The sequence below is a fragment of the Pimephales promelas genome, chromosome 13 (genome assembly GCF_988280905.1).
Source record: "Pimephales promelas chromosome 13, fPimPro1.hap1.1, whole genome shotgun sequence".
NCBI classification, from domain to species: domain Eukaryota; kingdom Metazoa; phylum Chordata; class Actinopteri; order Cypriniformes; family Leuciscidae; genus Pimephales; species Pimephales promelas.
Window position 1 is genome coordinate 17,820,734 of NC_142781.1, and position 12,427 is coordinate 17,833,160.

The window sequence follows — 12,427 nt, forward strand, 5'->3', positions numbered from 1 at the left end:
GCTATCACAACAGTTAAATTACCTCATCTGTCGACTTGATGCCGGTGAATTGCAGAGCTTGTGCAATCATATCCACGTATGATCAGATGCTTTCTTAATTGCTGTTTTCTTACCGCTGTCATGTTTGTTGAGGGTTTATTTTGTTTTTGAGTGGAAAGCGTGCAGCACATTACATATCTGAACGCCGCTCTCAGCAGCGTGGATGGCATCGGGATCCTCATTAACAGTATATCGCTGCAAAGGTATTTCCAACTTCTTTTTACTTCTACGCAAAGATCAGAAAAGAAATTTGCTGTGAGGGACCTAGAATCGTTTATTCTGTTAGAGCACACGCAATAAGTTGCTGGCTGCAGTTCATTTAACGGCCACCGGTGTCACTAATAACAAGGGTTTCTGAATTCTACATCTAGCCCCTTTTATACACATACACATATAAAGGGTTATATTTGCACTTTTGATCTGTGGTGTTTTAGGAAGACAACATTTACCAATAACAACATCTTTTAATGCTGTTTGCAAAGATAAAAAGCATATTTGCCAGTATGTGATTCTCTTATCTCTATATAGCTTTGGTCTACAATATATAAAAATGTTATTAATAAGACAAGATGTCCAGAGGAATGTTAGGTCATGTAGGGTTCAGCAAGCAAGCTGTTATTACCAGTAGCCTGAATTTCTATTGGATGTTTCATGTCCCATGCTGGTGTGTGTGTTGCCCTGTTATTACATGAGAATTGAATCTTGTGCAAACAGTTGATTCAATCTGTCCTGTACTCAAGCTGTCCTGATCCGCTCCTCTAGTCAGTCTGTGAGTCTGCGTCCTCAGGTTTGGGTCTGGCCAGGTTCGAGCGCACCCGTGCCTGGTCTACAGAATCTAACAGGTTCTTGGCATCCATGGCCAAAGCGTGGGCTGCTGTCAGCATCTGTTTCTTGCACTCTTCCTTCAGAGAGGTGATGGCATTCTGCTGGGCCAGACGCATCTTGCTGATGAGCTCAGCCAAGTCCTTATTCAACAACTTCTGAGTGCCTTCAATCTGAGAGCAGAGACAAAAAAATGTTGAGTTTAACTTTGTGCCCTTAAAAGTCTTATCTGTATTGGAGAAGATTAAACTCACTTGTAGCAACAATTACAGAGGCCATTTCACTTGAAAAAAAAAAGAAGAAAAAAAAGTATTTTTACTTATTATTGTTAGTGTCGTGAAATCAAGTCTGATACCTCGGTTCTACAGGAAACATGCAGAGTTGGTAGTATATCATCCACACTGTTGATCAGATTCCTTAATGAGAGACCGACAGTCTGCAAATAAATTATATACAGTACATTAATACACAAAAACATTCATTTTAAATTTGAACATCCACAATATTTTCCTCACTGTATAAATTAAATAGAAACCGATTCTTATTAGATATACGGTAACATAGAAAATTCCTTCAGTCTAGAGCAGTGAGTAATTATATCTTTGTCTTTTTTGTTTTAACACTACAGTAATGACACAGCCGGCATAAGGTATATAAGGCAGTCAGTCAGTGTGAGTAATGCATCTAGTTCTTTTTTCCACAGCTTATTGCACTTAATAACTATTTTTAACATCATGCAAGTCCTGTTCTTTATTTTATCATTCATGCACGTTTCTTTATCACTCAAAATTTTAGTACTTAAGTAGAAATATCTCTATAGACACTTTTTATTGTCATTTTGATATATCCTCATACTGCCCAGGCCTAATCTCACTTTGACAGAAGAGATGTATTCAGTAGATGGCAGTGTGTTAATGTCATTTTTCAGCTGCACCACCACTTTCACCGTGTCCATGACACACTGGTACACATTATCCTCTGAGCGGTCCAGCTCTGCTGTAGGTGTAGGCTGAATAATAGATGACAGACAGAAGAAACATTAAACTGAATAATAGTTACTACCATTGTACTGGGAAAGTGGGGTCAATTATTTACACATTAAACATATACAACATGCATACTGTACATGAGTGCAAACAAATCTTTACTTGCACTGCAATTCTGGGTGGTTTTGAAGGAGGATGATGCAGTTCAGCTTTAAGCGGGTACAGGAAACAGTCAGTATAGGAGGTAACACAGCACAAGAATTACATTTATTTTCTCATCAAATATAAATATGTGATATAATTCACAATAGATTGACATCCGTATTTTGACTTTTTACTAGAAAGCAGAGGACTTACCATAACTAAGTGGTGGTTCAGGTGCCTGGTAATTAATAAAACAATAATTATTGGGGTTGTCAAATTTTACATTCAGGTGGTAGTCATTGTACATTTTTTACATAGTACATCATATCTATGAACTGGAATGAAAATATAATCGACAAAACATGTGATATGGGTTTAAAAATTAAAGGACATACACACCTCAGGAATATTTGTGCCCTCGTGAACCATTGGGTCCTTAGAAAGAGCAGCAAGCATGCAATGTGTATTATAACAAATATTAAAGACAGACCTATATTATATAAAGTAATATATATATATATATATATAATTCTAAAAAGATTTTCCTCCTTACGAGTAGCTTCTCCTCCTTCTTTAACCATTTGGTATCTTCCTCCATTTGCTCTTTCTGCATCTTCATAGTATCCAGCATGCGCTCCTTCTCCACCTGCCACAGCCTCTGGGCATCTTCCATACTGGATGGACCGAAGCTGAACTCGCCCTCCTACCCCGTACACAAACACAAGCCCATATAGCTTCTAATAAAAGTCTTACAATTATTTTAATATTTTATTTATTTTATTATTATATCATTTTATAATTTTTAAATTAAAAATAAAAAACAAATACAATAATGAAATTAAATAAAAATACATTTAAAATAGACATCATGGCTTAATTTTACCCCAAGACTGAGGCGGCGGGGCGATGCCTTGGGAATGGACAGGATGTTGGTTGAGTCCACAGGTGACTGGTAATCACACGGGCTGGCCAGGTCTGGTGAACTGGCACATAAAGCCTCATTAAGCTATGGAAAATAAGAGCACAATACATTAAATTAATATATAATTAATTAAATATAAAAATGTAAATATTATGTAAAATATTTATTAAATATTATAGTAATACATAATATACAGTGAATATATATATACACACTACCTGAAGATGTAGGCCGACTCCAAGCGTATTTCCGAAGCGGCTAGAATTGACTCTGGAAGGCTGGAGGCGTAAACAAAATACACTGACTGTTAAGAGGAATGTGCTGCTGTAACTGAGTGTAAGGGCAAACAAAAAGCCGATGAAAGCTGACAGCTACCTTTGGTGGAGGTTCGCTAATGTTAAACTTGGGCTCCATGAACCGGGTGTTACGGGCTTTGTCTCTCTCTCTCTCCACCTCCGCCTCCTTTTCCATTTGGTGGACATCACTGTTAAAAAAGAGTGAGTTGGTTACAATGATGTAAATACAGTACAATGGAAAAATATGGATAAAATGTCAGTTAATGTGATGTTCTAAACCATTTGATATAATTTAGAGAGAAAAAAGCAAGATATTATATCAATATAGTATATATAATATATATCAAACAGTGATTGTTATTGGGCAGAAACCTGATGTTGCAGGCTAGTTCGGTGAAGGTGGGTCTCTCGCGGGGGTCGTAGCTCCAGCAGCGGGTCATCAGTGAGTACAAGGCAGGAGGGCACTGTTCAGGTTTGGGCAGCCTGTTGCCCTGTTCCAGCTGGTTAATCACATCACGATTGTCAAGCCAGTGGAACGGCTGTTTACCTCTGTTCATAATCTCCCACACGCACACAGCTGGATGGGAGCAACAATTTGCAGTACATTGATACAAAGGAACATTTAAGACATTTAATTCAGAATCAAATGTCAGTTCCTCTTTTCTGAAAAAGTGAAGCCATAGCTTAAGTAACTGTTGAGATCATCTGTTCACCTTTCCCATGCTTCAGTACTGATGATGGTGCATCTGCACTCTTATGTGAAGCCATCCATCAGAGAGACTGAGTGAAAGCTCATGATTTACAGAACATGGCAGCTGAGCTTTACAAACAGAGGGGTCTCTGTCTCTCTAGTCATGTGTTATTTACCCCATGTGTCAGTGAGGGGCGTCAGAAATAAAATAAAATCTGTTGGCGTCTCAAGCTATCAGTTGACCGAAGACTAATATAAATACAGTGTAGAAAAATAATTACAGATATTTTTTATTCCAATATGATTATTTAGTAATTGTATCAGGAAATTAGTTTAAAATGAAAAATTGGCAAATTGTTGTGAAGGAAATGAAAGTCAGTTAGTGTATGGTAATTTGTCTAAATTAAGTTTGATAGTGGGCCTGGGGCACTGAATAATGTTTTCAAGTAGAGGATAGTTAAGCATGCCAAAAGAGAAAATTGGATTCATAAAAAAGAATGATGTGCCCTCCGAGAACTTTACGATGACTAATAAAGATAGAGGCAATTTTGGAAACATTTGTTTGTAAAATGGCAATGTACAAGCGATTGTCTGTCTATATTACTGTAACAGTGTCATTGCTTGGTACACTGGTCTTGTGTTAAAATCTGATGATTTCCTTCTATTCACTCACCAAACATCCACACATCACTGGCCGCGGTGAAGCGTCTGAAGTTAATGGATTCAGGAGCCATCCATTTGATCGGTAAACGAGTAACAGATGCTGCAGACATAACGCAAGGTACATAATGCATCGAAGATTTACATAACGTGGCACTAAGCGGAGTTAAGATCCAGTTTCAATAGGGAATGAAATGACGAATCATGCAATGATTAAAAAAATCACAACTTTTATGAGTGTGTGAAACAGCTGAGGTAACCTTTGTAATATTCTTCATCCTCTATGTATCTGGAAAGGCCAAAGTCACCCAGCTTCACAGACTCAGGAGTGGCAACAAGAACATTTCGTACAGCTATGTCCCTGTTAACCAGATGACAAAAACACATAAGACAAACAGCAACAATAATGGCAATGTAAGATTAATGTATAGATTTCAGAATGTCTTAGTTTTTGGTCTGTTTCTTTTTCTATAACCCTTAGGGATCTAAGCTGTTTTCTGGGTCCTGGAGGTGTTCTGACATGCTCTGACATTTTTCTGACATGCTCTGTGCTTTTTTTCTGTTACTTGTGACATTTTCATGGCTAAAGTATTATTACACTGTATTCAGCACAAACTCTGCTACAATAATATGTCAGCAGCATGTATGTAAAATTTTGTAGTTTTTAGATAATGACGTTTATGCGTGGTTTGTGAAAAAAAAATGTCACTGAAATAAGGTCATAAAACCCATACTGATCATTTCTTCACAAGACTTTTGAAAATTGTATCACATAGCCTAGAGTATTTGCTCCAAAACTATGTGAAAATAGCACATAATTTATCTCATTATTCACAATTATCCCATTTTTTAAAAACTTTGTTTACTTCTAAGTATGGACCCACTGAGTGATTAAAAATGTAAACGCATTACTACTGTACATGCACTAACAGTTAAAAGTTTAGGTTCAGTAAAATTTGAAATTATTCTTTTCAAATTAATGTTGTTCTTCTGATCTTTCTACTCATCAAACATTTGACACTGTTTTCCCAAAAAATATAAAGCAGCACAATTGTTTCCAACATTGATAATAATTATTATTTTTTTTAAATATCTTGTACACAAATTCAGCATTTTAGAATGATTTCTGAAAGATTGTGTGACAAGACTGAAAATTCAGCTTTGCAAACTCAGGAATAAATTACATTTACGTAGAAAATTTAAAACATAATTTATTTTGAATTGTAATAATATAATATTGCTGTTATTATTGAATTTCTGATCAAATAAATGCAGCCATGGTGAAAAAAGTCAATTAAAAATACAGAATTGAATGTCACACCGGTGGACCATGTTCATTCCCTGTAGGTAAACAAGCGCTTTGCAGATCTGTAGGCTGAAGAGAACCAGAGTCACGCTGGTCAAACTCTGCTGATTTTTTGTCAAGTACTTCCCCAGCTGTAAGCACAAAAGAAAGTATTTTAGAAATGTATTAGTGTGGCAATACAGTCTTTCTGCTGCCCTTTTCAGGCCCTATGATGGTTTCTAAAGCATTTAGTTACTGTATTAAATCAGTAACTAAAACAAACCATGTTTGCTTACCACTACTTGACTTCTCAAGCCAGTCATTCTTCTGTACTTGACAAGAAACAATCATGTTGATTCACATAATACTGAACTTCATGTGAGTTTGTAAACAGTTTATGACAGTTTTACAGAGCCTGTAAATGTTAATGGAGCCATATCTATGGCATTCACTTAATTGAGTTTGCTACATTAATCACAGAATTTCTGGCAAATGGAATTACATTATGGATTGAAAGGGAATTTTATTGATTTAATTTAAAAGTTACGTAAACCCCTGTATCTCATATAGTATATATTAACACCCTTGCCAAAATAATCCCTCATAGTGACAACATTATTGGCCTTGCAATTTTCCAAAAGACGTGTTTTGACATATAATAAAAATAAGAGTGATTTCATCCAGCATCAGAGCTGTTGCTTACCTCTCCGTGCTGACACAGCTCCATGACGATCCATACCGGGTCTTCCTCAATGACACCAATCAGCCGCACTATGTGTGGATGGTCAAGGTTCTTCATGATAACTAGATGGGTGGGACGATATAATGCAAAAAAGAATACAGTTACTTATAATTATTTAACATTTTATCATGCTTTTATTGTTTATTTTTGGTTGAGTTCAAATGTCTGTATCAGTGAATTAACTAACATGATTGTTTTTTTGTTTTTTTCAATTGAATAATTTGAATTTTCAATAATTGTCGTGGTGGACCCAGAACATGAAAATCCATCATTAAAACCATTATATCTAACTTCAATATCTCTCGAGTGAAAACTATTTATTATATCATTGAATCATTTTGTATGACTTTTTTATTTCTACCAGATAAAACATTTCAGCCAAGTTTGACAACTAGAAACATGTATATTCATTATTCAACATGGCATGTTTTAGAATTTATTATTAATTTACATGACTTTTTCACTTTGAAATTAGGCTTCCTCATTTATCACTTAAAAAAATCTGTGGTTCTTCAAGTAATAAAAAAAACTGTTGAGATGGTGATTTAAAATTGGAATGGAATATGGTTATCTTTTTTGTATTACCTCAAATCTTGCGTTTTCTTATTTTAAATAATTTTAAGTAATTTTGAGGCACCCATGGAAGTTTGTTGAAGGCCAGGTAAAGAAAAAATCCAGGTAAATATCACCTTTTTTTTCTTTTGTGCATCAAGCTAATCTGTAAATAAGCTTAATCTGTAATCAAGCTAAAATTATATAAGATTATTCAAAAATATTTTTTAAATGTATGTAAGATACATAAAATGCTAGCTATGATATTAGCCTGAGTGTGATATTTTATTCCAAAAATATTTAAAATGCTATTTCCACCAATTAATGTTATTAAACAATGTATCATTTGAGATATGCTTGAAAAAGTTGACAGTCGTGAGTGACAGACAATGACAGAATTCCCTGGTGACTGATATGTAGATACACTTGTATACAAGTTAAATATTCACTGTCTAAAAGTGCCCACAGTTGAAGAAACACCCATCTCTTCATATTTACATTCACATACCTGCTTCACCCACGAACTTCTCCCTGACGTCAGGTGCACACTCCTTACAGGTCTTCACCGCAACACTGATCTTCTCCCCAGTCTAACCACGACAATTATTGAAAATTCATAATTATGGTAGGTAATTCACTGATGCTAAGATGTATTGATGTTATTGTGAGACATCTACCAATATTATGCTAAATGTGAAAAAGGAAAAATCCTTATTTGAAAAAAACATTTTAGTAATTGTTGCATCATAATTAAGTGTCTGGAATTACTACTTGCCTTTTTATGGTAAACTCCTTCATGAACCTCCCCAAAGAACCCTTCGCCCAGCATCCGTTTCAGGGTAATATCTTTCCTGTAAAGGCCAACCTTTGCTATTGCGAAACACATGAAAAACTATGAGAGGACTTGTCATCAATACAGTGCAATCAATACTGAATTTACAGTGATAGAAACAAAAAAAAAATTCCCTTTCATACCAGGTGGTGGCGGCTTTTCATCTGCGATTTCACAGTATATATCAGAGTCTGAAACATGGAGTTGATGTTATTCACATTGTCAATAAGATGTTAGAATAATACAGTAAATATCAAGCTGGGTTCTTGAATGGGAGGGTCTGATACTCACTGCTGTATCTGAAGGTTTCTTTCTGCTCCCTAACAGCGGGAAAGAGTGAACAGCATTGAGGACAGTGAAATAAAGTCTATAAAAAATGTGCAACGTTTAATCAGCAGGTCCAGATCCATTTCACTTATTATAAATGATTCCATGTCAGATCACTTTAGAGTTATAGTAATTAATATTCATTCTGTGGAGAACAAAACAGATAGAGGAATGTTGATGTACTCACCCTGAGGGAATTTCAGGAAGAGAGTTGCGTAACTGCACACCTAAGATAGCAAAGATAAATCTCAGTTTACAGCACAGAGAAATATGCCAATACCCAAACATTCAGAAGAAAGCTTCCCTAAACTCAATTCTCAGATCAACTACAAAACTATTAGTCATTTATCTCCTTGATAACTGCCTCTGAAACTAGCTCACACAAACTCCTTTAATTGACACTTTTCTAAATGACTATTGACATTTGCAGACATACATTAATTGGAACTTACCTTGAGATTTACTTTTATTTGGTCCAGCTATCAAAGATGAGTCTGTGTGGTTAAGCAACCGACAGTAGCCATCGATCAGATCAGCCATGTTCTCCGCAATGGCCAGAGACGCCACGCTGACAGAGAGAGGCTATGAATAGAAAAAATATCAAAAAAATTAAACTAAAAATGTTAGTTTAGTACATGAGTGGCATTGTGCATACAAAGTTTAACAACCAAATACTGAGCATAGTGAGCACATTCTTACCTGTTTGGCACCCTCGATATCGATAAGTAACAATGTTCTGCCCTCAATTTGTGCGTTATACTTGATACTTCGGATCTGTTTAAATTCAGCAAGGCAGACAGCCTGGGAAAAGTAAAAGAGAATGTTGAGTGCCTAAAGTGCAATTTAAACTTACTTTAAACAACATTTGGACACTGACAACTTTTTATCTCACAGTTCAGACTTTTTTTTTCTCCCAATTGCAAGTTTATATATCACAAAGTTGACTTTTTTGCAGAATACTGACTTTTAAGTTACATCTTGCAATTCATCATTTTTTCTCAGAATTCTATGTTTACATCTGCAATTTTTTACTCAGAACTCTGCATGTGATCAAGTCAGGTGCAGAACACTTTGGGAATAAAAACAGAATTGTGAGATGTAAACTCAGAATTCTGAGAGGAAGAAAAACTAATTGCGAGATGCAATTGCAATTCTGCGATAGTTTAAAACTCATAATTGTGATCAGAACTCATAATTGTGAATTGTGTGCAAGATAAAAACTTGCAAAAACTTTAAAAAAAAAATATTTTTATTACATGACAGAATTAATCTTCCATAGACAACTGTCCTGAGACTGAAAATAAACTGATCGTAATTAAAATAATGACTTTTCCAAGTATGACGTTGCTCACCGTGGAGTCTGATTTGGTGCGTTGACGAATTCCTTTGAGGCCAATGACTAAATCCACTGCTAAACTCCAGCCTTGCTGTGTAGATAAAGAAGGACTTCAGTAAATTACAATAAATTTGAGTTCAATTTCTAACATGGCCACATTTCTTTGCATAATCCCCAACATTTTTAAACACCTAAGTTGGGGAACTTGTGGAAACTTACCACTAACTCGCATGGGAATATTTCCTCGTCAAAGTTGGAGAATTCTCCATAGGTCTCAAAGAACTTGATCATACACTCATCCTCTTTTAGTGTAGCATACTGCTGAAACGTCTGCTGGATGAGCTTCCGAAGTTGCTTAGGCTGTTAAAATCAAGATTTTACAGTTTAGCTGTAGAATGTCAATGTGCTGTCAGTGTGCTCTCATTAGCTGCGACTTTTTTATTTTTCAGTTTTTTTTTACAGGGTCATGATCGCCCTGAGAGGGTTTACTTACGGGCACTTCATCCATTTAGTCAAAAATACATGAGCCAATTAGCGTGGCTAACGTCAGGAACCACATGTTCATTTTCTCGTATTTGAGGCGTGGTTTACAAATGCCCAAAGCCATTTATTGGGTGCTAAGATTATTATTGCTAAAACAATTATACCAGATGACGTATGTAGAGCGACATAAATTAGGTCCAAAAATTTGGTCCATGGTTTCCAGACTAGCAGCGTGCGTTAAAATCACGCTGCGGCAAGGCAGTATGGGGAAACCCAGGCCATGAGCCAATCTGAATTTATGCTGAGGTTAAATGTCTTATCGGTAAAGGTTTTGGTATTATAGGTTGTGCTCAACAGCTGGTTAAGGGAAAATGATAACTAGTAATTTTTAACTTGCGAAATCGCCATTCAATCAACTATTATCACCTCTTGAAAAGAAGAAAACAAATCTAACCTTCATACTGTCAATAAGTCCCTTAGGAAAGAACAGGTCCAGACCAACATCTTTTCTAAATAAAAAAGGCATGATATTAGCAAATGAAATCACCTTTTTTAAAATGACTTGTACACATGACAAATATAAACTTACTCTAGCAAGTCAAAATTTGTCTTTTTTTCTAGACCTTTGGCGTTCATGTCTTTGTAAAATCTCCTGAAAAACAGAACAAACCACATACAGTATGTCATTCACTACTTTGACATTACCGCTCCCAATTCAACAGTTCAACAACATTTTTTTCTCAATTGTTGCTCATGAAGTCCTGCAGTTACACTCGATAACGGACAAACAGGGTCTGCTGTTCTTTACCTGATCTCTAAACAGCCTAGCTGAAGTGCCATGCCGTCGCTAACTTTGCTAGCATTATGCTGCATGTAGTCACAGCGCACCTGCCGCAAGAGAAATGGTATTTTCATGGACTGAGCAACATAAGGTGACAACATACAGGACAAGTTACAATCTGGAGATGTTTGCTAACCTGTTGATAGAAATACAACAGGAAGGTTCTGTCTTCTTTTAACCTCTTCATGAAATCAACAGGAATGTAGCGAATTCTAAGGTCATATCTGAAATAAAACACACATTTATGCAACATTAAAATAACAACCAGTTTATTGGTGATGTGGGTGGGAGTGTTGACCAGCGTCATTGTCCCTCACCTCCACTCTGCCTCAGCATGATGGCTCTCATAGCGTGTCTCAACCTCTCCTACAGTCAGGTCTGGGTGAAGCCAGTGGAGCTCCTCAGATTTGAGGTGTTTGAGCCTCAGCCCAAAGCAGCCTGCGTTCTGCACATTTGGACCCAAACGCCCACTGATCAGAATAGACTGGATGATAGTCTGATGGATAAAATACAAAGGATGAAAAGTACAAAGTGTTTAGACAAAGTATTCCAACATTTGGGATAGTATTACTAGAAATACTATGAATTTGTTTTGCCAATCATATACACAGCCGTTCAAAAGTTTAGGATCAGTAACATTTTTTTTTTTCATTCAGCAAGGATGCATTAAATCGACTAAATTGATAAAGTGACAGTAAAGACATTTATAATGTAACAAAAGATTTCTATTTTAAATTTCTATTTAGAAACTTCTTTCAAAAACATTAAAAAAAAAAAAAAACTTACCAACCCCAAACTTTTGAACAGCAGTGTATGTATACCTTGATCTGCCATGTGCTGTTACATTTGACCAGTTTGAAGTTTTTGCTGAGATTGTTGCTACTACTGAAGCACACTTTGATAATCTTCACAGGGCCCTCATTTCCAACAGGACCCAAGTCAGGGCTTTTGATGCCCCCATCCCAGTCCTGTGTGGGTACCTTCCAGGAAAGGGTGCTTGCATCACTCGCCATGTCCAAGTTACGTCCTCAAAGATATTCACACACCATTACACACTCATCTCATCTGGTAGTAAGGCCAGTTTGGAAAAACAAGAACATTGTTTGAAGTTAGATGAATCATTTGTGGCATGTGCTATAGCTTTAACAATTAATGACATTGTATATAATACTTTTTCCCATTTTACAGCAGGAATTGTAATTAATTACAGTAGGATATTTCATTTTTTAACAATTGCTAAAGATTACATTTAACAGTGTCCTTAATTTAAGTTACCATTAGATGATGAGCCACTTCTGTGTCCACAACAAAATGATGGAAAATGTAATCTACATGTAAAAATAAGGGAAATTAGCATACACAATTAAATATACAATATCAACAAATACTGGTAAAACTCACTCACTCGCGCACACACAAAATCGGCTGATAACTGATGTATGATAGGCTAGCCATATACAGTACTGTGC

General features: G+C 36.0%; 1 protein-coding gene across 3 annotated transcripts in view; it reads right to left on the reverse strand.

Annotated features, from left to right (window-relative positions):
• Positions 1–483: 483 nt before the first annotated feature.
• ptk2bb (protein tyrosine kinase 2 beta, b) overlaps positions 484–12,427 on the reverse strand; it is a 31,805-nt gene continuing 19,861 nt past the window's right edge. The window contains exons 2-32 of one of the 3 annotated variants that reach the window (XM_039660076.2): positions 12,234–12,286; positions 11,780–12,023; positions 11,276–11,454; positions 11,095–11,182; positions 10,926–11,005; positions 10,707–10,769; positions 10,572–10,626; positions 9,854–9,994; positions 9,651–9,725; positions 8,998–9,099; positions 8,751–8,880; positions 8,486–8,525; positions 8,263–8,291; positions 8,115–8,162; positions 7,915–8,009; positions 7,648–7,729; positions 6,549–6,649; positions 5,882–5,997; positions 4,821–4,921; positions 4,574–4,663; positions 3,582–3,786; positions 3,289–3,397; positions 3,132–3,191; positions 2,875–2,997; positions 2,545–2,694; positions 2,391–2,426; positions 2,205–2,229; positions 2,010–2,056; positions 1,736–1,870; positions 1,217–1,297; positions 484–1,034 (exon numbers count right to left, since the gene is read on the reverse strand). In XM_039660076.2, the coding sequence (XP_039516010.2) occupies positions 798–1,034; positions 1,217–1,297; positions 1,736–1,870; positions 2,010–2,056; positions 2,205–2,229; positions 2,391–2,426; positions 2,545–2,694; positions 2,875–2,997; positions 3,132–3,191; positions 3,289–3,397; positions 3,582–3,786; positions 4,574–4,663; positions 4,821–4,921; positions 5,882–5,997; positions 6,549–6,649; positions 7,648–7,729; positions 7,915–8,009; positions 8,115–8,162; positions 8,263–8,291; positions 8,486–8,525; positions 8,751–8,880; positions 8,998–9,099; positions 9,651–9,725; positions 9,854–9,994; positions 10,572–10,626; positions 10,707–10,769; positions 10,926–11,005; positions 11,095–11,182; positions 11,276–11,454; positions 11,780–11,971 (3,015 nt within the window). In that variant the 5' untranslated portion in view covers positions 11,972–12,023; positions 12,234–12,286 and the 3' untranslated portion in view covers positions 484–797. Of the gene's footprint in view, positions 1,035–1,216; positions 1,298–1,735; positions 1,871–2,009; positions 2,057–2,204; positions 2,230–2,390; positions 2,427–2,544; positions 2,695–2,874; positions 2,998–3,131; positions 3,192–3,288; positions 3,398–3,581; positions 3,787–4,573; positions 4,664–4,820; positions 4,922–5,881; positions 5,998–6,548; positions 6,650–7,647; positions 7,730–7,914; positions 8,010–8,114; positions 8,163–8,262; positions 8,292–8,485; positions 8,526–8,750; positions 8,881–8,997; positions 9,100–9,650; positions 9,726–9,853; positions 9,995–10,571; positions 10,627–10,706; positions 10,770–10,925; positions 11,006–11,094; positions 11,183–11,275; positions 11,455–11,744; positions 12,024–12,233; positions 12,287–12,427 lie in introns of those variants that run through there. The other 2 variants (XM_089118554.1, XM_039660077.2) reach the window with 2 other exon arrangements.